Genomic DNA, 23146 nt, shown 5'->3' with positions numbered 1-23146 from the left:
ACTTCCAAATGTGGACGTAAAACAGACAAAGCTACCCTTGTCAGCATTAATGCCATGTGCATTTACACCAACAAAATGAAAAATAAAAAAGGCAGAAATGTTCCAGTGAGGCGCAATGGGTTTATGAGGAAGACTTACTACTACTTTGCATTAATATACTTTGTTACCTATTATTCCATCATTAATCTGACTCTCCAGGACATAAGTGTACCATTAGTGCAAACCTGCAAGTGCTGAGTTCCCAGAATGCATTTCTAAAATCGAACACACTGTTGTAAGACCCATTTTCCATTATGACTCAGTAATGGTTGAAAGGAAACTCTCACTCAGACATGACTAATAATGTATCAGCCATGAGGTCATCTTTCAGAGATGGTATTATGTTTAAAGTTTGTGATATTAGTTTCAGACATCGATTCTTGCTCTTTGTTTTATGTTTCAAACCATTAAAAACACATTAAACTTGACTTGTTTTGCACTGTGAGCAGCATCACTGCGTAGTGTAATGCACCCTTAAACATCACACATGACATACATATTCTGCAAACCACTTTCAAATGATGCTTTGCTGCCCCTGGTTTCTGGGTAAAGCTATCCATAAAAACCGTAAAGAGCAAAGTAACACTGTCCCTACTTCTTTCTTCCTCCTTTAATCCTCCTTAGTTTCACACAGTCACATGTTTCTTCTTTTTATCACTAAGGTTACTTCACAGTCAGGCTGCATGATTAAGGCCAAAAAGATAATCAGGATTGTTTTGACCAACACTGAGATCATCACAAAATCTTTGTATTGCTTTTCCACCTTTTAAAAAAACAGACCACAGCCTTCTCTCTTTAAGTGTCTCTACATTCCTATGCTTTTTTTACCTCCAATAAATTAACAGAGCACTCTCACTTTCCATTTCTTGCTTATTAGCAAATCGTTTGATCAAAATAAGACTAAAACTAGGGTCCGTCTCGACCTCAATTCAGTGTATTTTCTCTGTTGTGAATAACGCTTCAACAATACGATACTTTTCTATGATCAGAGCACGCCCTTTAGAAGTAAATACTATAATTGAACCTTGTTTATTTAAATTTGGGAAATCATAATCATATTTGATATCTGATTCAGTGTGCACCCCAACTATATTGTCCTCTGTTAATCTGTACTGTCTCTATCAGTTCCTCCTTTCCTCTGAGGTGTTTTGCCCTTGGTTTCGGGCGCCCCTGTCCTCTCCGTCAGTTCTTTCTTTGTTTACTGGGTGGAGATGTTGGCGCTGCAGCCTGGCACTGAACCCTCTGCCTGACATGAGCCATCTGCTGCCCCAGCAGGAGACGCTCCTTCAAACCGTTAGCCATACCTAGGTGTTAGTCTTTGTGTTAGTGCATGTGTATATATATATCCTAACCGTGTGTGTGTCTGTTTGTGTGTGTGTGTGTGTGTGTGTGTATGTGTTTGTGTGTGTTCCCTCCAGTCCCTTACCCAGCCTCCAGACCCACCAGTCTCCATAGCAACAGGACCATCAGTAGTAATAGTAACAATAACTCCCACCTCATTTCTCCTCTGGAGGGCAAAGGTACGCTCCTCCTTCCCTTTCCTCCTCTTCCTCCTCTTCCTCCTCTGAACTAAGTGTTCTCCCCTCCCTTCTTTACTTCTTTTTATCCTTTTTCCTTTCATGTGTTCACTCAAATCCTCCTTCAATGTGTCCTCTTATGAACATTTGATCAAGTCCCTTTGACCTTATTTTAAAAGTTAAGGGAAAAAATGTATATAGATTATAAAATCTGAAATCTGGCAATATGAAGTCCTTTTTTCCTCCAAAATCCAAATGCCTAATGTGATGCATCTTTGAGCTATGCACTGGGAATATTAAATGTAGGTTTTTCCAGCTTTCTGAAATGTCATTACTCTCCAGAAATCTTCTTATTTTTCTCTCATTTTCAACTCCTCAGTGATGGATGGAAAGGGTTTTACATCCGCTGTCTGAGTTACTACCTTGTATTAAAATGTTTCCCGCACACCGAATGTATTCAATATTCACTGAAGGTATTGATCTACCTGTAAAAGACAGCTTAATATTGGATGGACAGTCATAAATTAGCTATCAGAGAGCTACAACACATTTTAGATACTACCACACCTTATTAGTATATTTGTGAAGATTTCTGCAGTGTAGTAAAGGAGCGGTTCTTACTCTAGTGTCTAGCGTTGAATGATAGAGGTCAATATAGACCATATGTTTTTACCCCCCTATTCTAACCACAATCCCCCCCTCCCCACAGTCACGTTGAACGGCAGCCTGAGCCGGCCCCACAGTGAGAGCAGCGGGGAGTTCAGCCTGAGTTTGGATCAGGAGGTCTGGTCCAGCAGCGGCAGCAGCCCAGTCCAGCAGCCCTCATCCTCCCGCGCCTCCCACCAGAGCCCCCTGCAGCTGCGCCGCTCGCTCGACCAGTCCTGCGCCGCCGGCAGCCCAGGACAGACGCCGGGCATGAAGACGGGGTCCCCTGCCTGCGAGGTACTGTCCCTGCAGCAGTTCCTGGATGAGGGGATCGATCCTGCAGAGGTCAGGGTCCAACTCAGCTAAAACTCATGTTATGTTGCTGCTAGGAATTTGTAACATGGAATATTTGAATCTAAATGATTTTTGGGTTGGGTTGATTAACAGTTAAATGTAAATAAAATGTCAGTGTCTTCTAAAGCCCAAGATCACTTCATACCATGTGCTGTTTGTTCAAGGCTTGTATGATATGTAATGGAACTGTTCTTTATGCTGTTTGTTTGCTCTGTCTCCTGCAGTCTGGCAGTCAGGAGAACCTCACTGTCGACTCTCCCCGCCTCTCCACCTCATCTGAGCATGCGCCGAAAGAACGCCCTGTGACGAAGAGCCGAGGCATCCTCCGCTCCTCCAGCGGGAAAGCGGCGCCCGTCAACTCCGATCGTCCTCCGAGATCCTCCGGACAGCCGGGCCGCCCGACTCTGCGTAAGGCGGAGAGCACCCGAGTGAGAGGCTCCGTCCCGGTCCGCTCCAGTCTTTCATCGCAGGGCAAAGCTACGTCTGTGTCTGGACTCCTCGACGTCGCCTCCTCCACCTTGCCCCGAGCCAGCAGCGTCATCTCCACCGCAGAGGGCACCACGAGGCGCACCAGCATCCACGACCTGCTCTCCAAGGACAGCCGGCCGCCCGTGTCCGTCGACCTTTCTCCCCACGGCGCCGCCTCTAAGGCTGGGGTTCGCTCCCAGCCGACACCCAGTGAGTACCACCCCTACAGCACCAACCTCAAGGGACCCCTTACCACCTCCACCATGCCCAAGTCACTCAGCTTACCTTGCCATAGCATGGAGGAACCCGACCTCTCCACCCTCGAGTCCTTCCTCGGCCCCTCCTTCACTGTAGAGTCCGTGTTCATGGACTCCATCTTTAGTGAGTCGGTGTGCAAAAACCACCCCTTCCTGTCTCTAAACCCCACCCTAGTCAGCAACATCAGCGGGCCCCCTGTTACTAATAAAACACACCCTCCTCATCCTCCTATCCCCAGCCCTAATCCCGACCAAAACCAGCCCCACAGCCAATCAAATGGCCAGATGAGATCCAGCCCGGCCAGTGTGACAGAAATTAACGAGGGCCTTGATCCCAAATGTGAGAATAATTCGGACCAGTCACTGAACCCAGAGGACAACCAGTCCCTGTGGTATGAGTACGGGTGTGTGTGAGTGAGGGGGGCTCTGGCTCGCTGATCCCCCCCCCCCAGACTTAATAAAAAGAGGCGGAGAATGAATAATGGATAAATGACAAATCCTCCTCTGCATGTATTTATTGGAGCACTATCTGTGCAGTGTTGTTGTTCAGTTTGGTGCTGATTGATGAGTCAGTGTTGTTTTTTGTGTTGTTTTCTGCCTTTTTCTCCGGGGTGGGACTTTGAAGAATGTTCTTTCATCGTACAGCCATATTATTGTTTCCTCATCCAACCCGTTTCACTGGCTAACACTTATATCAGTTATCTGCAGTTTGGGGTTAATGCATCAGAGTTCAGTGTTTCTGTTTACCAAATCATCTTAAGGTCCTAAATAACAAAGTGGGACAGGGTTTTTCAACGTGTCGTATAATAGATTCACTTCCACTTATCGATACTTATCTGTCTTTTCACTGCTTTTTAACTCGGTTGCATCATTCACTAAATTGCACGGCTTTGATTTGTCCGGCGCTCATTTTGATTGCTGTGATCAAAATGGTTATCATGTGTACCTCTTTATTTTTCTTTATATTGATGGTGTGTACGGTTTGTTTTTCTTTATTTTTTTTACACCTTTTCTGTATTTTCTTTTGGATTATATTAACCTGATCCCAGTGGGTTTTGGTCTGATGGGTGTTCACTGACATCTTGGGCTGGTGACAAAAATGATGAAGCTTCATTCCCACAATGATCTGAGGAAAGGTGTGGTTGGTGTAGAGAAAGTATAAAGTGAAAGCGGTGGATTATGACATGGGGATGATTTATAGTTTACTTTTATTCAGCTCATTATAGAGTTATAGTGACAGGAAGTCAGTAGTAGAAAGAATAGTTGATTGAAGAGAGTGAAGGGGAAAGTAGAGTTGAGAATATTTAACAGTCAGATTGTTTTGTGAATGAAGCTAACATCATTTATTTTGGTATCTAAACATTTGTATTTACTCATCCCGACGCACCACACTTGAGAATGAATGGATAATATTTGATCCTGTATTTGACAAGATCTTGTACAGATTGTAGTAACCCTTAAGTTATAATCAAAGACGAGCACTGCTTTCTGTGCCAATAAGAGTAGAACTGTTCACCTAGATGCTTATTTATTTCTGCTTTTGTTTTGAAGTTGCTTTGATGTATTTATATTAATCTAGACTATATTCCGGTATGAAGTAAAATGAAGATTTCTCCTCACTGTCTACAGATGTAACATAAACGTTGCCTTTGTCCTACAGATGTGGAGGGCAGAAAGTCTAAAAGCAGGAGCGGGGAGCCGCAGCAAAGCTAAACTGCTACCATGCTGTGAGCGCGTGGTGAGTGAGTGCGGCTCGAGCGGGAGAAATGGGGTGGGGAGGGGGGTATCAGTCTCCATGGGAACCTAAAAAATGGTGTAACAGATGTCGACCATCCTGCCGTGCACTTGCTTCCCCCTGCTAAGTCCAAACCTCATTCCCCCCCTCCCTCACTGTCCTGTCCACCGTCCCTGTGGTGCCAAACGCCTGTTCACAGGGGCCTTATGGGACCCTGATGGGACCCCGGTTTGCATGGCATATGGGATACGTTTACCCATGTCGCTCCGAATGGATGAACGCTTTGCCTGTTTGTGTCCCCAAATCCCCCAGCGAGAGGAGTTCTCCCCCCACCCCCCCAGCCCCTCAACGTATCCCTCCTCCGTGATGCTTCTGACGTGTTGTTGGTGAAGGTGACTGCTGAGTGTTTCCTGCTGGTGAACAAAGAAAAAATAGTCCCTTTGCTGTTATCAGGCTGCTTGTTGTTGCTGCATGGCTTCGGTGTAGCGCTGAAATCCTTCCCCCTTCTTGTTCCCTCGACAATGCATGTAGATGCAGGCTGCTTCTTCCTGTCTCTTGTATATCACTGCAGACTGTTACAATTTCTGACTTTAATCTTCTTTTTACTTTTTGTTCTCTACTTTCAACACTCTACTTCATAATCTGTCTCCTCTTTCTTTCTTCTCTTACTCTTTCTGCTCCTCTTTGCTTGCCTGGGACTCAGAGAGAAAGGTGGCCTTGGAGCTGTTTGTCTGAAGCCTAGTAGAGTTAATCTGCTGAGACCGTCTACAGTGAGAAAAGATTGTATATCCCTGTTTGCTTTTCCTCCCCTTTTTTGTTTTGTTTTATTTTAACCCAGGACATTTGGTTAGAGAAAAGTGGCTTCCTTCTCTGTTTTTGGTTTTTCTTCCTTGAATCAAGGAAACAGAAAAAATACTAGAAAATGTTGCTGTGACAGTTTTGTTCTTCTGTAAAGACTAAAGCTGTGGCAGATTGCACTGCCATGTGTCCTTCAGTGTGACGGACTGCTAGATGTGCACTATGGACTAAGACTAAGTGCCAATGTTCACAGGACAGCCAAAAGGGCAATCTTAAACCAGACTGATGTGACTCCATTTTGGATTTTCTGTGCAACTTTAAAGTCAGTAGGACCTTCTTCTGCCTAACGCCATGATGACAAAATGTTTTGTAAATGGGCAGCATGGACAAGAAAATAAAGCATTCATTCTGGCTTGTACAGAACATTTTTAAAGCATGTCAGCACCAACCTGGTAACAAATGCTGAAAATCACAATCTGCATGGAGCAATCAATCAGCCAATCACCCCGCTTCCTTTGTCCAATCAAAGAAGAGGACAGCGTTCAGTGGGGAGGTTATTTGAAAGGATGCCAAATGGACTTGGACAGGAAGCCATAGCAGCTGTGTGACTGGCGTCTGTCGCCTGCCAATCAAGAGTGAAGGTTGTGTGATCTGAGAGAAAAAGAGACTCATCGTGGGAGTGTGTCAGATGACCTTTAAAACAACTGCAGGCCCTGAAACGCATCCTACACACTGTTCATCTTAGCTTATATCATATATCGTCATAGATCGGTAAACTACATCATGCCATGTATCGCTTCCCATCCTGCTCTGAAGAGGAAACTGTAAAAGCACACTTCCTGTTAACTCCATACCTCCACAGTACGGTGTTTGTATTTCCTGAGAAGGCCCTCAGTATACGTGACCGACCCAGTGCGTGCAGACTCCTGTAGCTGTGTTGAACATGGTGGTGATGAAACCCAGTGTTTTCCTCCTTTTCCACTTTTTACATAAATCCATTTGATGTAATTAAAAATCATCAAGACTTAACGTGTGCTCTTTTTGTGTGTGAATGTGTTAATGATAAACCCACAACATACAGGCTCAAATGTAATTTTATTTTCAGGAACCCTGGCAGAAGTTTGTCCTGCTTTAGGGGGAACTTTCACACCCTTACAGGAGGGAAAAACGGTGGAAGAAAGCAGCATAATGGTCCTATTACTTTTCAGTGTTGCACTTGATTTTTTGTTATACTACATGTTCATTCAATTCTTTAGTCATTTTTAAAGATAGTTGTAGTGCTAATAATATGAAGAATAAGAGGTATGTCTTATTTGTCAAGTGATTTTGAGTCAGTGGCTCACATGACATGGAAGCTATTGAAAATTATTTAGCTTTACAATAAAAAACACCTGAGTTTTTATTGAAATATTCATATAAAAAAGGTGAACTAAAAATCTGTCTAATTCGTTGCTGCCTTGATTAGGCTCACATGGCATGAAAGCTATTTGGAAAGAAATGAGACTGCTACAAAAAAATTCGACTAAATAATTAATATAAAACTTTCACTAAAATTATATTAAAAAGAGGTATGCCTTTCTTGTCCTCTGTAGTTATACAATGCTGTATTGATTTGGAGTCATTTGTTCACATGACATGGATGCTGTTGAACACTGCCAACAGTTTTTAATACAGATGCAGTATTTTAGGGCAGCTGAGTGTTTTATGACCGGCTTGAGGTCTTTAAGTTGTTTTGATTGGTGTTTGGCGCCACCTACAGGTGACTGTCAGTACCACAGATACAGACATAACACGGTAGTAAATGGTCTGGAGACTTCAGGGACAAAGTTTATGGGACAATCTTCTAACATGGAAATTATGTATTTTCTGGGCTAATGGGTTTTAAATTATTAATACCAGCATCCATGAATACTTTATTATACTATATTTAAAACCCAACATTAAATAGCGTTTATTTTCTCCATAGTATTAAAATACAAATGCACACAGTAAAAGCTTAATATCGAAATATACAGTACAACTACATATACAGTAATTGATCAACCAGCACGGAATTTGTGTATTACTGCATACAAATCAGAGAAAGAGAAACGGACACCAATATTGAAATGTTATTTTTATTAAATACTCTTCAATGCTTCGATTAATAACAAAGCCATGAAGAACAACCATTCAAACAAACACGTGATATTTTAAATGTATGTTTATTAACTGTATGGTCATGCAAAAAAATCCAGCGTCCATTGAAACTCATAGTATAGACACACACGTGTAGCCCCTTCAGTTTAAGGTTACAATGCAATTCACTCACATACAAGCTAAGGCCTTCGCTAATCATCTGAACAACTTTAATGTGAGATAACATCAGACGAAGCCAGTTCATAACCTCGAGGATGCAAGTAACATAGATTTCCATTTCTTTATCAAGTAAACAGTGAAAAATTACCAGAAAGTACACATGCATATTTCTTCCATGTAGAACTGCATATATAGTGTTGCTGTTTAACATTGTGGTTTTAATGATCCCTTTTCAACATTTGGATTAAGTTCACTTCCTCAGGTACGGTTTTAATCTAACATATGTTGCACATTTGCCAAAGTATTTTAACTATGGAGATTATAAAAGTGTTTATCAATCAACACAGACGGAATGTCACTGATGGCTGAAGGAGCAATCTGCCCAAAGAAACTTTGAAGGAAATTTTATATTTGGTCACGTTTCCTATTTACATCAGCGAGATTTAAAAGTCAATACCCTGTCATGGTGAAATGTTACAATAGATCTTCAACTGAGGCAGTGGGGCCCCTCGAGAGGTCATTTAAATGTAATTTATAAGTAAATGAACACATAACTGAAATAAATGTCCTACTAAATGCAAATCTTATATCTGAATTCATGTGGTATGAATTGACATTTTTGATATTCAATTGGGGCAAAATTCTGATATTTTGAAGATACATTTTTGGAAAAGTGTACATTTTAACTAAATCAAACTGTCCAAATACTTTGGCAAACTTGATTATGAATCTGTTTGTTTCCTAATATCAGTTTTACTTGTTTAAGACAACCCGTAAAGTTTAACTGCATCTTCATTTTCTGATGAAACATCCCCATGTGTGTGGAAATAGCAATGAGGCACCAACAAACACCTGGCCCACAGCACAACAGATCTACTTAGAGCCATAAGAAAACATCACATAGTTTCAGTAATGGTCTGACAACGCATCCTGGTTATGGTGCAAAAATATGTGTGTTTGGGGGGGGGGACACAGTTTTCATGGCATGTCAGATATGTCACATCACTCAGAAGCACAGGCGGTTGATACAGGAGGACAGGCCTCACATATGTGTGATTCTTTTTAAAAATATGCTCATCAGTCAGTGTTTGACACGGTGTGTGAGTGAAGCATGATCGTGAGTTACAGAGCAGCGTAGAGACGGGACCACTCCGCCGGTACAAAGTCACACACTCAAAGTTTGTACGACACAGTGAAAAAACAGTGTTCAACGACTGACACGGAGATATGTTTTCCTCTTTAAAGGGAGACTCTTTTATTTCATGTGCTTGTATGATGTTGTGAGTTCCTCTATTATTATTAAGTATGTTTGTCACGATAGTTCAGCATGTGAGGAAACGGGCAGTAAAAAACATTTGTGGCAGTCTCAGTCTCCTTTATTCCAAATCCCCTCATCTTTTTAATATATATCTGGCAAAAATTAAAACATCAACACCAAAACACTAACAACTACGACATTTCACAACAAAAACTGTGACAAAAAGGGACCAAATCCATTGATTGCCATCAGCGAAGGTCCCCTAGCCCTCTTCCCATCATCATGCCTTTTTTTTTTGTCCAATCCCTCGGCTGCATTCCCTTTTGAACATGCTTTTTAATATTTCCAGGACTTCACACAGAAGTACAGCAAGCCAAGACGGACGACACACACACACAGTTTTTTTAAGAACACGGTCAGAACAAGAGACAGGCATAAGGGTGACATCATTATCACACGGCGAGGTGCTACTCGGACAGTACTGGGGACGTGGAGTAAGTATAAGAGGCAGGAATGATAGAAGTAGAGAGGTGGAGGTAGGGAAGGACGGGAAGGATTTAGACGAGCGTAACCTGAAGTTGCAGGAAGGATCAGTCCCTCAGAAAGAGCGAACACAACAGCATCGAGTCATAAGTGTCTGTGCAAAAACAGTACAGGCCGTTAGATCAGACAGTTCATGCTTCACATCAAAAATACACAAAATATAACAATAAAGAGAGTGCCTCCGTGCTTTCAGACTAGGTAGTTCAGAGATGTGAGGAGCTTTAGACTTTTGACCGCTCAGTTCGACGCCTTCTGCAACTTCAGGATGAGCTGGCCTTGTTGTGTCTAAAGCTCGAGAGACTCAACCCTAAAGGCTGGCCCCTAAGTGTGTGTGTGTGTGTGTTTGTGCATGCACTGGAGTGAGTACTTGTGTGTGTATTTACACCCTCTGGACCTCAAAGCAGAGAAGAAAAAAAACCCCACTCATGCTTAACTCCCTTCCCTTCACCCTGAACGTATATCCCCTTGTTCTCCCAATATAAATATTTATTTATACACACACACTTCTATTAAATAAAATCCCCCCTTTGATTAAAAATGATCCTTTCTCAACACTTTAAAATACAGGTACAAACAGCTTCATAACACATGATACAAAAACACAAAATCAAAATAAAGGTCCCTTCAGTAACGAATCTCAACGCCTAGCAACATCGTGTACAGACGCTCAAACCTGACACTTACACGGATGTTAAATTCTGATATTAAGTAGATATAAGTTGCTCCCATAAATCCAACCCTAATAACCTGTAAAACAAACTTCTATTGAAGTAGACGTTCTGCTAGTTTCTCAGGGGAAAAGAAGAATCACATTTCTCCAGATATTACGCTCCTCGCCCCGGCTCTATTCAATATGTGGTGAGTGTACTTGTTTTTCTGTTATATATTTATATATTTGTAATACTTTTCCAGACAGCAGACATAACAAATACAGGGAAATAAAGGCCATGGGAGACGGGACAGCTTCACCCCTGTGTCGCCCCCGAGCATGCACCACCTGCAGGAGCGTCAGCCGGGCCCGGCACCACCTAGCGATGGTTGGACTGGATCGTGTTGGTCGGTCATTTAGTCAAGCTTTTGAAATGTGTTTTTTATTCTTCTGTATTTTTTTTTTAAATTCATTTTAATATATCACTTATTTTCCCCACTTTTCTGTTTGTATAACTCTCCAAGCAGCCTCTCTTCCCCGCCAGGATCCAGGCACAAATCCGACCACGGAGAATAAAACGCTCCAAACAGCTTTAGAGTTTCAGGCAAAGCTGGAGAGAGAAGAAAGGGAACGTCAGTGGAAAAGATGTTCAAAACTGGAGTCAGATAGACCCAAAAAAATCAATGTTTTTTCTTCAATACAATGGAGAAGAGAGGAAGAAAGCATGTTATGAATAAGAAACCCATATATGTCATACAAATTGTAAAAAAACTAATTAAATATATGTTGTTCAAGTACAATATGCCATAAAAAACAGCTGAATATCACAACATAGCCCATCAAAAATCAGAATGGTTATAAATGAGTGCCATAAAAAATGTCAAATTAAATTAAAAAGAACAGTATGTAACAAAACATAAATAATAAATATTCCTAGCAAGCAATAAAAGTCATAGTATTGGGAACTCCTGGTCTCCCACACTCTTTGCATGCAGTGTGAAACCGTTGATGCATCCCATGATAAATTATGAAAACAGTGAGGAGCTGTGATTTACCTGGGCCTGGTTTTTCGATTCACTGCAGCGGTGCAGCCGGGGCTCCTGAGCAGTGGAAGTGCACGTTGAGCCACTTGGCTTCGCGGCGATGCCAGACCCGCGTCTCCTCCGACTGGCAGGAGCGCGGCCGGCCCTGGGTGTCCATGTACTGCGTCAGGCGGATGTAGGCGATGCAGGCAGCGTCCTCCCCGATCAGATGCACGTGGGGGTTCAGAATGGTGGTGTGCACTGGCTTGCTGTTTTTACTCAGCACTGTGGGGAAGGAAAAGGGAAGTTCAGCTGTTTGTAAACGGAGGTCAGGTGTCAATGGGTGGCCAAATATCAAAATGTGAGATCATTTAGCATATTATAGCTGCCATAGATGACACATATTGGCAGCTTCAAACAGCAGCCAGCTGATTACTGAAGGGGTAAGTGTCATTTAAGTTCACAACACGGAGTCACTTACGGTTCTCAAAGTAGAACTTGTGAAAGTCCATGCCCTCAACCAGGTTCCCAAGAGCCTCCGGTTCAAAGGAAGTCAGTCCAGGGTCACAGATTCTCCTGTTAGAGGAAATCATAAACTTAAATAACCTTCAACCAAAAAAATGTATTCTGAAATTAAGAATCTAGAGGACAAAATGCTCAAAAAAACAAGCTCGCAACAAGGCACTGTAAACATGATGACTTGAATTGTATTGGCAAACTTACGTGTAAGCCTCGAAATCTCCATTGTTGATGGCTTCAATCAACTGCTCCGTCATCTTTATTATCTCCTGTTTACGAGCTGAGGACAGAGAGACAGAGAGACAGAGAGGAGGAGGGGGGACACAACAGGAGGAGGTTACAGACTGACAAAAGTAACTTTGAAGGTTGAACACACTAACGCTGCTCCTAGTACTCTCTCTCTCTCTCTTTCTGAACTTACTGACATTGGAAATGAGTTCAGCATAGAGGCAGGCCCTCTGGTAATAATGACAATGACATTTGAAGTCACCCGGAACAAAACACACCACACACTCCATGTCGCACACAGCATCAAGAGTGTTTGATGCTGTAAATACATTTTCCAAAATATTAGTGGAGAAACATATAACAGCTGAAAATAAAAGTGACTTTTCAACACAAGTAGACTGTGTTTTTACCAGAATGTTTTGGGGTTGGGTATTTATTTACAGAGTAAAAACACCACCAGTGTTTACACTTAACATGCAGCTGCTGAGCCGGTAAAGCCAGCAAGCAGATCCTCCACACCTGCATGTAACTCTGTGTTCATAAGTCCTCAAACCTTCTGCCATCAGGTGGAAAGTTAAATCTGACTATGAACACTGCTTCAGGAGCCGTTTGCACGAGCACTGCACAACATGCCTGGCACTTACTCTGCTGCAGGTTGCGGCTGCTGCCTGCAGGGGGCGACAGAGCGGACTCTGGTGCAGGACAGGAGCTGATAGCAGCCTCCTGCAGGGGACACGCTGCAGGCAGTCATCCCAGTGAAATAAAGTCATATTTAGCACAGCTGAAACGCCATGGACATAACTATAGACAGGGCATTTAACATAGTTTATTCTGCACCAAGTGGAAAGAAGAAAAAGAGGGAAATTAAAGTCCAGACACTCAAAAGGCCCAATTCCAAACAGACCCATACACCCTCGCACTAAATGAGGCCCCTTCTTTAAAAGGTGGAGGATTTGAATTACAGTGGCAAGCATTGGGATGAATCACGCTCTCTCCAGTCGACCAGGAACTGTTCACAGACGTGTTTTCTAATCAGTATCTCTTAAGAAAAACTTCAAAACATCTTTAATGGCATTTTCTTTCTTTTTTAAACCTCCTCAAGCATTTGAATTTGCATGATGGACTCAAGGACTGTTGTTTATTAATGTGCATTGTCCCTTTTAAAATAAACGAGTCCATTTTTCCCTGTAAATATACACAACTTTACAATCAGTTGTCAGAGTTTTCAAGACTAACCAAGGTTATATGATCTTAAGCAAAATATGTAATCTGTATAACATCTTATGAAATGTGATTTTTTTTTGTTTGTTGCTGAGTTCACTTGTTAATGTTCCTTGAACTATTAGTACTCAGCTTGTTCAATGGAGGACACAAAGAGCATTGCACAGTCACGTAGGGCAGCTGGTTAACCAGGAGCAATGCAGACTCTGCTCGAGGGTTTGATAACCCACTCTCCACTAAGTGATTTAGAAGGGCACTTGATGTGTTAGAGCCTCTTTGCAAACACGCCACAAAGTGGAAGTGGGTATGGAGAGGGTGTAGGAGCCAAATGGAATTGGGCCTCAGTGTGGAGGAGGAACAGTAGGTGCAGTCAGGCCCGGGTGCCAGAAGATGGCAGCATAGGAGGGGGCAGTGGGAGAAAGGAGAAGGAGCTTTTTAAATGACCCTCTGTTTTGTTTTGCTTGTTGTATGGATTTGTTTACTGAGGAAAGGTCAGGAAAGAAGATCAGAGCAGAGAGGCGACTCAGGTAAACTGCTGCTGACTTACAGCTGGGTGCTGGGTACGGGAGTAACTGGGTCTGGTCCTCAAGAGTGCTGCACTGGCTTAACGTCACACTGCATGAAGTAGAGGACTCACAGGCAGACACTGCCCCATCACAAGACAGATACATCAACACAAACAGATGCACACTGAAAGGGAGCATACTAACTACAAAAGTACATGTGAGCTGCAACTATTAAGTTAATGGATACACCCAAAAGGATAAATCTGTTCATATTAGCAGCTTTTTTTCTCTCATTTATTACTAAATCATCTCCTTGGGTTTGGGGAAATTATACCACGTTTTTTATTCTAAAAAAGTGAAAAGACTAAATGAAAATAATTGTTAATCAAAGCCCAAATAACAAATTCCGACAGCTTGATAAAACATCTTAAAATTGCAGGATTTGCCTTTGCAAAATTCGAAAGTATTCAATTTTAGTCAACATAAAACCCCAAAAAGCATCAGACAAAATAATCATATATTTTTAAAAGTCAACATTTAGGAGAAGTTCCAGAAATTTGAAAAAAAAAATCTGATTCTGAATCTGAAAAAAGTGATCATTTTGAAGAAAGAGTCGGAACTGAAAAAAAGTTGTTGGGAGACAAAAAGTGTGAATTTCTAAAAGAAGATGATTAGGGCCATGTGAAGAAGGAGTTAGAACAATGAGAAAATAGTGGTACATTTTTGAGAGTCCAAATTAAGAAAAAAATCCAGAAATTTGAAAAAAAGTCAGAATGTGTGTGTGTGTAAAAACCTAAACTGTGCAAACCCTCACATTTGAGATCTGAAATGTTATTTTTGTCTCAAAGTATCAAAATGTCAGCATCCACCTTCATCCTTGATTGTACATGATAGTATATTACTGTTAATCACAACACACCAAAGAAGCAACTGCACACCCACAGATCGATGATTCAGACACTAGACAGTAGGAAACAAAGAAACTGGAAGAGCAAACCACATGTAGCGAAACCTCTGAGATCACCTGAGTAACTGAATAACCTCTGAGGAGATTAATGCCCGAGCATCAAGGGCACAGAGATCAGCTGCCTGTTGCACCAGCTCTTATCAAAACACACTGTCATTCAGTTTAAGGAGTGTGGGAAAACAGGTTTCACCAAAAAATAACAAGAGTATGACATTTCTACGAGTTACAGAAGGTTGTGACTCAATTTAATAGACGATTTAAAAAGGGATTTGATAAGAAATGATGTGGGTAATGTTTATCACCACATGATGTAACTGCTGCTCCATTGTGTAACTAATAGGCTGTTAACCCACTTTTACTTTTGGATTTTGTCGAAGCACTTTGCTACTTACATCACCAGACAAATAAAACCAGATTTTAAAAAGGGAAGTAATCGATGCATAATTTGGAATATACGTGTGCAAAACATTGTACGATACATTCAGTTGAAATGCAGACCATGTTTTGTTGACTTATTTACATTTGAACTAAAGCAGTAATCGTGCAAGGGATCTATGTGTGGAGCACTATTTAAAACTGGCTAGTAGCCATGGAACAGTTTTTGTTCTTTTACGCTCGGCTGGTGCAACAGGCTGCAGAAAATGTGTGAGCTGCACAATTGTTGGGATGCAATCGAAGAATTTGTGACACTATGCGCTTCATCTAACAGACCTTTCCTCGACCCTGTGAGCTGATGCATCCTCAGTGTTTGAGTTTGTAGAAGATGCATCGGAATTATTTGTCAGATGATTAATCCAAACCAAATGACATAAATAAGTGTAATGAACCCTGGAGAAACACATTGCACGTCAGTGATCATACACTATAAGATCGAGTGGCGTTTTATCCACAGTAAGTAACTTAAATACATGGATTAACTACTTTTCCAGAGGCAGCTCTGTCCTACTTCACCTGCTAACATGTAAGGGTCATTCCCCGAGCAGAGAGCGATTAATTGAAGGCTTTGGCGTGTGATGCTGGCACACACTTAAGCACACCGACAGGGAGGCGAAGAGGTTTAGCTTTTGAGCTCAAGATGTGAATGCAGATAATAGCAAAAGTATATTCTTTAAGATAGCATCCCTGTTATCAGTCCCATACATGTGGTGTTTATATCCAACCCCTCACCTCACATTTGTCTTTCCTGTAATGCTCAAAGCATCCGTCCTTTCTCATGCACTAAACTAACTCGATCTCTTAACCTCAATACCCTGACTGAAACAGAAATGACAATCACCTGAAACCTCAACTCAAATATATGTTCATGTTTCCCTATATGAGATCTGCAGGTTAGAAGACAAAATACAAAGTGATTGAAAGAGGCATGCAGAGTAGGTGAAAGTTGGACAAGTACCTTTCCTACCTTTCATCTCCTCCTCTTCTGTGTTGTTGCAGCTCTCTGTGGAGCCCTGTCAGACAGAGAGGGTGGGAGAGAGAGAAAAACAGAAAGAGCAAAACAAATCATTTTATTATGTGTAAGTGAGCATGGATGAGGAAGCTTTGGCCAGACGGACAACCTAACGGACAGATGGACGGGTGTACGACTCCCTCCCAGGAGCACAAACCAGCCAGCACAGCAGCGAGGGGAGCCACACACACACACGCAAGAGCAGCAAAGTGTGTGAGCAATTTGAAGTTGTGCGGGTAATTGTATCAGGAAGGAGCGTGTAAGTGCATGTCAGTGTGACTGGAAAAGAAGTTGTCTGTAACTTCATTTGCAAGCTTGCACACCAATATTAAGCGTAAGCAGCGTGGCTGTTTTAACATCTTTTAAGTCTGACAGAGTGCTGCTGTTTGAGGTACTTGTAGGATTTTCTGTTTAATCTGAATTTGAAATAAGCCGTGATGTAGAATTGATCTGAAGGGTAGCACCACCAAATTAAATACGTACTAAAATGTGTCAATAATTCAGGGTTTTATAATGGAGGCGCCTCATCTGAACTAAGGAGCACTTCTGCTAATGTCAGAATAAATTATTATACATTTATGAAAATAATATTTGGCACTTTAAGCTTAGGTTTAGCCCTAAGTTAAAAAAAACAAACAATGACTTATATGCAGTGTAGCAGTGGAGCAAAGGCTGCATTTTTGGTGTAAAATTTGAATATAAAAATGATAACAACATGTTGTATATAATTTAGTTCAAAATGCTACATTATTTGTGTCTTTTAAATGATTCATTATTATCCCAATTAATTTTTCTCTAATGAATAAGCAACAATTTAATCTACTTTGTTGTATTATTATTAATTATAATAAAACTGTGAAATATATAGATTACATTTTTAGCAGTGGCTCAATAATGGGTCACCTTTACAGTGATTTAAATGCGTTTCCAGATTTGAAATGTTCTCAGGATTTGACTCGATTTTAGTAAATAGGAAGGTAGATAATAAACATTCGTTGCACAATGAAGCAAAGAGTTGTTTGTTCTGACAGCGTGTGTTTAGAGAAAATCCTCCACCAGTTACCTGCAGGTGTGGGTAGCTGGGGGCTGGTGGTGGGAGAGGAGGGGCTTACCTTGGGGCCGTCAGCTGGGTTGTGTACAACAGTTGTCTGGGCTTCCTGGGGGGAGGTAGGAGACACTTTACCATGCAGGGAGGGAATGGGAGGAGATGCCAGGGAATAACGACACATTCAATGACGATAAATATACAAAACAGACACATGTGCGCACACCAAAACAAAGCATAGGAGCTACAGTGCAGATACTGTGGAGCATTTATGGTGATTAACGGTGAGTGTAAATGTCAAGGTGCTCAGTGTCAGTCTGTCCCCAGCAGTGTGTTCTACAGGGTCATTTCCTCCCAAAGTGCATGCCATGAACACTTAAACAAGCTGTATTCACCAGACAGGGCCATGGCGGAGGAGGAGCAGGAGGGTTTCTGAGTGACTGAGTGTTCACGTAACTGTGAGAGCAGATGTTATGCCACTATAATGTCAGCTGCAAGTTATTCAACTGTTTTGAAATGTAGTTTTAATATCCAAGTGGAAGATAAACTGGAAAGCTCGGATATACATGTAAAACACTGATGCATCAATGAATCATTTTAATGGAATCAATGATGAGCTAGTAAATGAAAACTCACTACATTTCTTCCTAAAAGCAATTTCATACTAGTTTACATCTCAATGCAAGATAACTCTTTCATTATAAGCTTGGGATATATATCCACATCCAAACGCACTTATGAGGAATGAAAATGTGAATCTTCAACCCTTCCAGATTAATAGCATACACGCTGCTTTAAGTGTGTTGACTGTGTGTTTGTGTAACCACTCCTTTTCCTCAACCGTGACCCTGCCACAGAAACATTCTGCACAAAGAAAATTCAAGAGCTTCCAGTTATCCATTGTTTGATAAACAAACAAAGTATTTCGTAAGTCGACATGGATATCCTGAAACTACAACTTTGGAAAAACAGTCCTTAGATGACATGGTAATCTACACTGGACCTTTTTTAACTAACCATTAAATCTGACTCTACATCTTTAGTGGATTACTAGCATTTACTGGTTAGCAGAATTCTGCCCAGCCTTAATATATGAAATAATGACATTTACCCTTTTCTTCATGATTTTGTTCCTCTGATCTAACTCTCTAATTTACACTTTTGGAACAACATCTATATGTTTAGTTTAATTTTATTTAAGTGTAAATCGTGTCATTTCCTTGCTACTCTGAACTGCTACAGATTTAGCAGTTCATTACGGACATAGTTTTATATTATGAAAATATTTCTACATTCAAACACAAATGATTTATTTTCCTTATGTATTCACATACTCTCAGCTGTTTATACAATTCTGTCACACCTCTGGATCGACCCACAGTCATTTCCAGTATGTTCTACACATTACTTAATACCATCACAAATACAAACACAGGGGCTGCTTCCTCATGCTGTAGTAATCCCTCAGTGACCTGTAGACTCAAGCTCCTGCTTTACCCAGAAGTCCTTGTTGTTTACAACCTTTAGTCAGCTTTGCTTTCCAAGAAAGTGCCATAAACCGGTTCTTCTTAAAGGGCAAACAATCAACCTGATGTCACCAGTATGTGGCTGAGCAGAGCAAGTTTTATGTGTCTGCTGTTGCACCGCAAAATGAAAGTCATTTGTCTACCTGTCAGTGCAGCTCACTGTGTAAATATATATCTATATACACGGGAGGTCTGGGTAAAACACAAGCCGGGAGGGACACCCCAAGGCACAAAGCAGTTGTTCAATTTTAAAGTCATCAAATCCACCATCACAGTTTGTGTTCACAACAGAAGAAAAGAGGCAGGGGATGAAGGACGAGAACATAATTCACTTAACATGGAGTGTGACACGAGAAGATGAGGAGACAGACTTTAACATTTAAAAAAGGTGAAGACAATGAAATGATGCTGTTAAAAAAGAAAGCAATGTGAGAGAAACCAAATAGAGATGAGGTACCATTGGTGCTGAAGATGACATGCTGCTGTCTTTGGTGCTGCTGCTGCTTACTACACTGTTTTTACTGTTGGTCCCCTGCGACTGGGGCAAAGAAACACAACACAGAATGACTCCACCGGGCTCAGATTATTACCCAGCCTCTGGGAATATCAGGTGGAGAGCAAGAATTGAGCAATTACACGGCCGGTATAAACATCCAACGTATTGTAAGTGTGTAGGGTTTGTCACGGCACACTCAGAGTGCGCAGTTCAAAGATTACTAGATTTATCTGAACAACTTTATCTATCATCTGCCCCCTGCTGCCTTGTGCATTTTAAAACGCAGTTGTTTGTGTGCATGTGGCTTCACAAATAATCTTTTGATTATAAGGCGCTAGTACATATAGATAAGTGACTGCTCCGACAAAAATGTGAGTGTACTCACTTTCTAACTTGGTTAACTGACATGAGTTTAATATGTTGTATCGCCAGGAGTGAAGGGTAAGAATACAGAACAGTTAGTCAGCACATGAACGTTATATTAAACTGGATTGTAAAGTATTTTCCCAGCACTTATACAAAGTGATAAGTGTATCAACATCTGCTGGAATGAAAAGAAAAAACACAGGTTTGAATCTAAAAACAAGCACCAGAAATCTGTCAACTAATTCTGGCAAAAGCACAGCCAAAAGAAAACGTAATCAACTCAGAAAATAAGTTGTAATGATGGTTGGCAGTCCAGGTCTTTGCATGCAGTGAAAGGCCTTGATGACAGGCTTTTCTCTAATGGTAGAGAAAAGTGATTTAATGTGGGCATCAGTCGAGTACTATGGACACAAGTCATGTACGGTATGGTTGTATTCCTTTATCATTATCTAATGCAACGGCGAAATTAAAGCCCTGATATTTCACAAACTACTTTATCTTGACTGCAACATATTAGTTCACCCTAACCTTTTAGTCTGTGCTTTGCAGTCAGTTATTTTAATGCTGTTTTGTTGCAACCTGCAAACCAGAATAGGGGTTAATCTGCAGCACATTGTAAAGTTAGATTATAGAAGAAAACAGCTTTAGTGGGACTCTCCCTTCGGACTCAGAATAACTAACGGGAAAGGAGAACGACAAGCTTCTCGAATGCAAATCAGTGTTCCCACAAAAAAGTTAGAAGACGGTTAAAACAAGGTTAGGAGCAAAGTACTGGGAGGTTTTTTTTCTAACCCTGAGATGAGCCAATACCCCAGTGACACTTTAAAAAAAGTATTTGGCGTCCTCCCCGGCCAACTAAGAACATGTTCTAACAGAACAACTAATTTGCAACACTAACATGGACAAGGCAAACTGCAGTTACTTCAAGAAGTGAAAAGAAGCAGGCGATATTTCACCAGATTCATCCGCAGTCTCAATGTGAACATCAGCAATAGGAAGATGCTACTCAGACTTGGTTGCTGTTGTTCATTTTCTGCAGCCTTGAAATTAAGTTACAGTCAGAGATAACGTTTCATGTTTCAGGATTCTCCTCTTTAATAACATCTATTGACTTCAATTGCTGATGAAACAATTGGTGCAAAGTGTTCAAAAATCACAGATATAAACTGCAGACTATGTTTTAACGAATGAAATCTCCCTAAGAGTTTATGTTTTCCCCTAACAGAGCAGGATCGCACAGTATTTATAACAGAAACTCTTTTTAAGTACAAGCCAGGATGTGTCCGTAGCACCGTTTCTGAATTAAATCAGAATAAATGTATGTTACTTTGGTTCCTCATTGGCTGCTTGTGTTTATAAATCAGTTACTTTCTGTAAAGTTTGCTTCTTACATGGATTTGAAAAAAGGGTTTGTAGAAAATCCTTTCTGGTATTGTATCAGATACCAAACCCTCCTATTTATAGGCTTTTGTTTAAGCAAGAAAACATGTATTTACTTTTTAAAATGCATTAAAGTAAAAGTGTCACGAAGATCAAAAGACATATCAGAAACGAATACTGAATAACTTTTAAATGCCACTGAATTTTTGCTAATCACTTGATTTACACCCCTTCACCTACTTACTGTACTGTCACTAACAGTGTGGATTATCTGCAAGTTACCAAGACAGCTGTTTTATTAACAGGTAGAGGGAAAAATAAAAGTAACTCAAATGAAAAATAATGAGTATGATACATAATGCAATAATTGAAGAAGGGAAAACGATCGTATTTGTTTCCAGTGATTAAAATGTCCCTCTTCTCTGTGATGGTCAGGGATGTTGGTAAGAAAGCCAACATGTCTGATCTTAGACATCAATAGTCGAACACAGAAAGGGGATGAGTGTGTTTGTTGTTTGTCAGGACTTGCAATGGTTTTGGTGGCGCTTATGCAGGAGGAGATGCAGGGATGTTGGATGGAAATCCAACACAAATTGGACAAGACGTAAACTGTCAAAGACGATGCCTCAAGCTTCTCTGCCAAAAAGGAAACAATAAAAGAGAGGAGGGAGGAGGAGAAGACCGGAGGGGGAGACTCGAAAAAACACGAAGAGAGACAAAGAATGAAAAATGGAACGAAAACGACAGAGCCGATCTCACCATCAAACAAACACTCGAGCTGGACTTCCTTTTCTGACAGACAGCAATGGAAAGGAGGAAAAGAATAAGGGGTCATAGGGAAACAAGGAAACTAATCAAAATAGTAAAAGAGTGAAGCTGCCAGATTGATCTCACAAAGAGAGAAAAGCACAACAGCTGCACAAGCTTACACAGGAACAGAGATGAGACAGGGACACTACGAGAAAAAAATCAGCTGCAAAAACAATTTAAGGAGTCCATTTGTTTAAAGGAGAACTACAGGGTATTAAATCATTGGTTGTGCAGTTTATTTGTATATTGTTTCGGGGTTTTAGGTAATATTTAAGTTACTGTATGTAATGGGAATCTTATTTTGTTGATCATGGCGCTTCACTGCATGCATTGACGCTGACTGTCGCTCAAAACAAAGTGAGCCCATAGACATGGCGGTAACTCGGATCGCTGTGAATCAAGAGAATCAACCTGGAGGTAAAAATCTAAACATTTTAAAAGTGTCTTTGTTATGTCCCTTATCTATAATCCCACTCATGAATAACCTTCTTTCCCCAAGATCTTTAAATAACATTAACACAGAAATGCTAACAAAGAAGCACCAGAGCACAGAGGTTATCCAACAGTGATTTTCATTAGTTCAGAATATTAAAAATACATGCTATTAGAGAGAAGTTAGGGTGACAGACCAAAAGATAGGAAGAGAAAGACAGAAGAAGAAAAGTCAACAAAACCCTTATTGGTCAGAGGACTCACCTTCACACCGTCCGTCTTTTTGTTTAGCAAGGATTTGCACGCTAAAAAAAAAGAGACAAGATTGTTAACTTAGAAAAGGTTCCATTATCTAAATTAAAATAACGTTTGTTAGTTTGACACGCTGGCTAACACCCCTAACTCTATTTATTTCAGGTCCTGCTCCATATTGTCAACATTTCTTGGAACAGTTAAGGACTCCCACCTTTTCCAGAGAAATATGAATGGATGAATAAATTACCTAATGAATGAATTCAATGAGTGATGAGTTATTTTTAGTCCATGAGAAGCTTTTACCTGATGTCTACATTTCCTTGCTGAAATAGGTGAGTTTTACCAAGGAAATGTATTTTGATTCA

General features: G+C 40.9%; 2 protein-coding genes across 15 annotated transcripts in view; one reads left to right on the top strand and one right to left on the bottom strand.

Annotated features, from left to right (window-relative positions):
• The window catches only part of LOC134858967 (girdin-like), a 60448-nt gene extending 53606 nt beyond the window's left edge, over positions 1-6842 (top strand). The window contains 5 exon segments of the mRNA XM_063875209.1: positions 1458-1559; positions 2266-2546; positions 2780-3233; positions 4941-5018; positions 5719-6842. Of these exon segments, the coding sequence (XP_063731279.1) occupies positions 1458-1559; positions 2266-2546; positions 2780-3233; positions 4941-4993 (890 nt within the window). The 3' untranslated portion in view covers positions 4994-5018; positions 5719-6842.
• Positions 6843-7916: 1074 nt separating this feature from the next.
• Positions 7917-23146, bottom strand: part of camk2g2 (calcium/calmodulin-dependent protein kinase (CaM kinase) II gamma 2) — a 49531-nt gene continuing 34301 nt past the window's right edge. For 2 of the 14 annotated variants that reach the window (XM_063875056.1, XM_063875057.1), the window contains 9 exons: positions 22791-22831; positions 19500-19580; positions 17584-17628; positions 16418-16472; positions 14099-14197; positions 12307-12382; positions 12065-12159; positions 11617-11868; positions 7917-11171 (listed from right to left, as the gene is read on the bottom strand). In XM_063875056.1, the coding sequence (XP_063731126.1) occupies positions 11636-11868; positions 12065-12159; positions 12307-12382; positions 14099-14197; positions 16418-16472; positions 17584-17628; positions 19500-19580; positions 22791-22831 (725 nt within the window). In that variant the 3' untranslated portion in view covers positions 7917-11171; positions 11617-11635. Of the gene's footprint in view, positions 11172-11616; positions 11869-12064; positions 12160-12306; positions 12383-14098; positions 14198-16417; positions 16473-17583; positions 17629-19499; positions 19581-22043; positions 22077-22790; positions 22832-23146 lie in introns of all 14 variants that reach the window. The other 12 variants (XM_063875071.1, XM_063875065.1, XM_063875059.1 and 9 more) reach the window with 9 other exon arrangements.

The sequence above is a fragment of the Eleginops maclovinus genome, chromosome 22 (genome assembly GCF_036324505.1).
Source record: "Eleginops maclovinus isolate JMC-PN-2008 ecotype Puerto Natales chromosome 22, JC_Emac_rtc_rv5, whole genome shotgun sequence".
NCBI classification, from domain to species: Eukaryota; Metazoa; Chordata; class Actinopteri; order Perciformes; family Eleginopidae; genus Eleginops; species Eleginops maclovinus.
The sequence above is the reverse complement of the archived record's forward strand: the minus strand, read 5'-3'. Positions and strand labels throughout refer to the sequence as shown.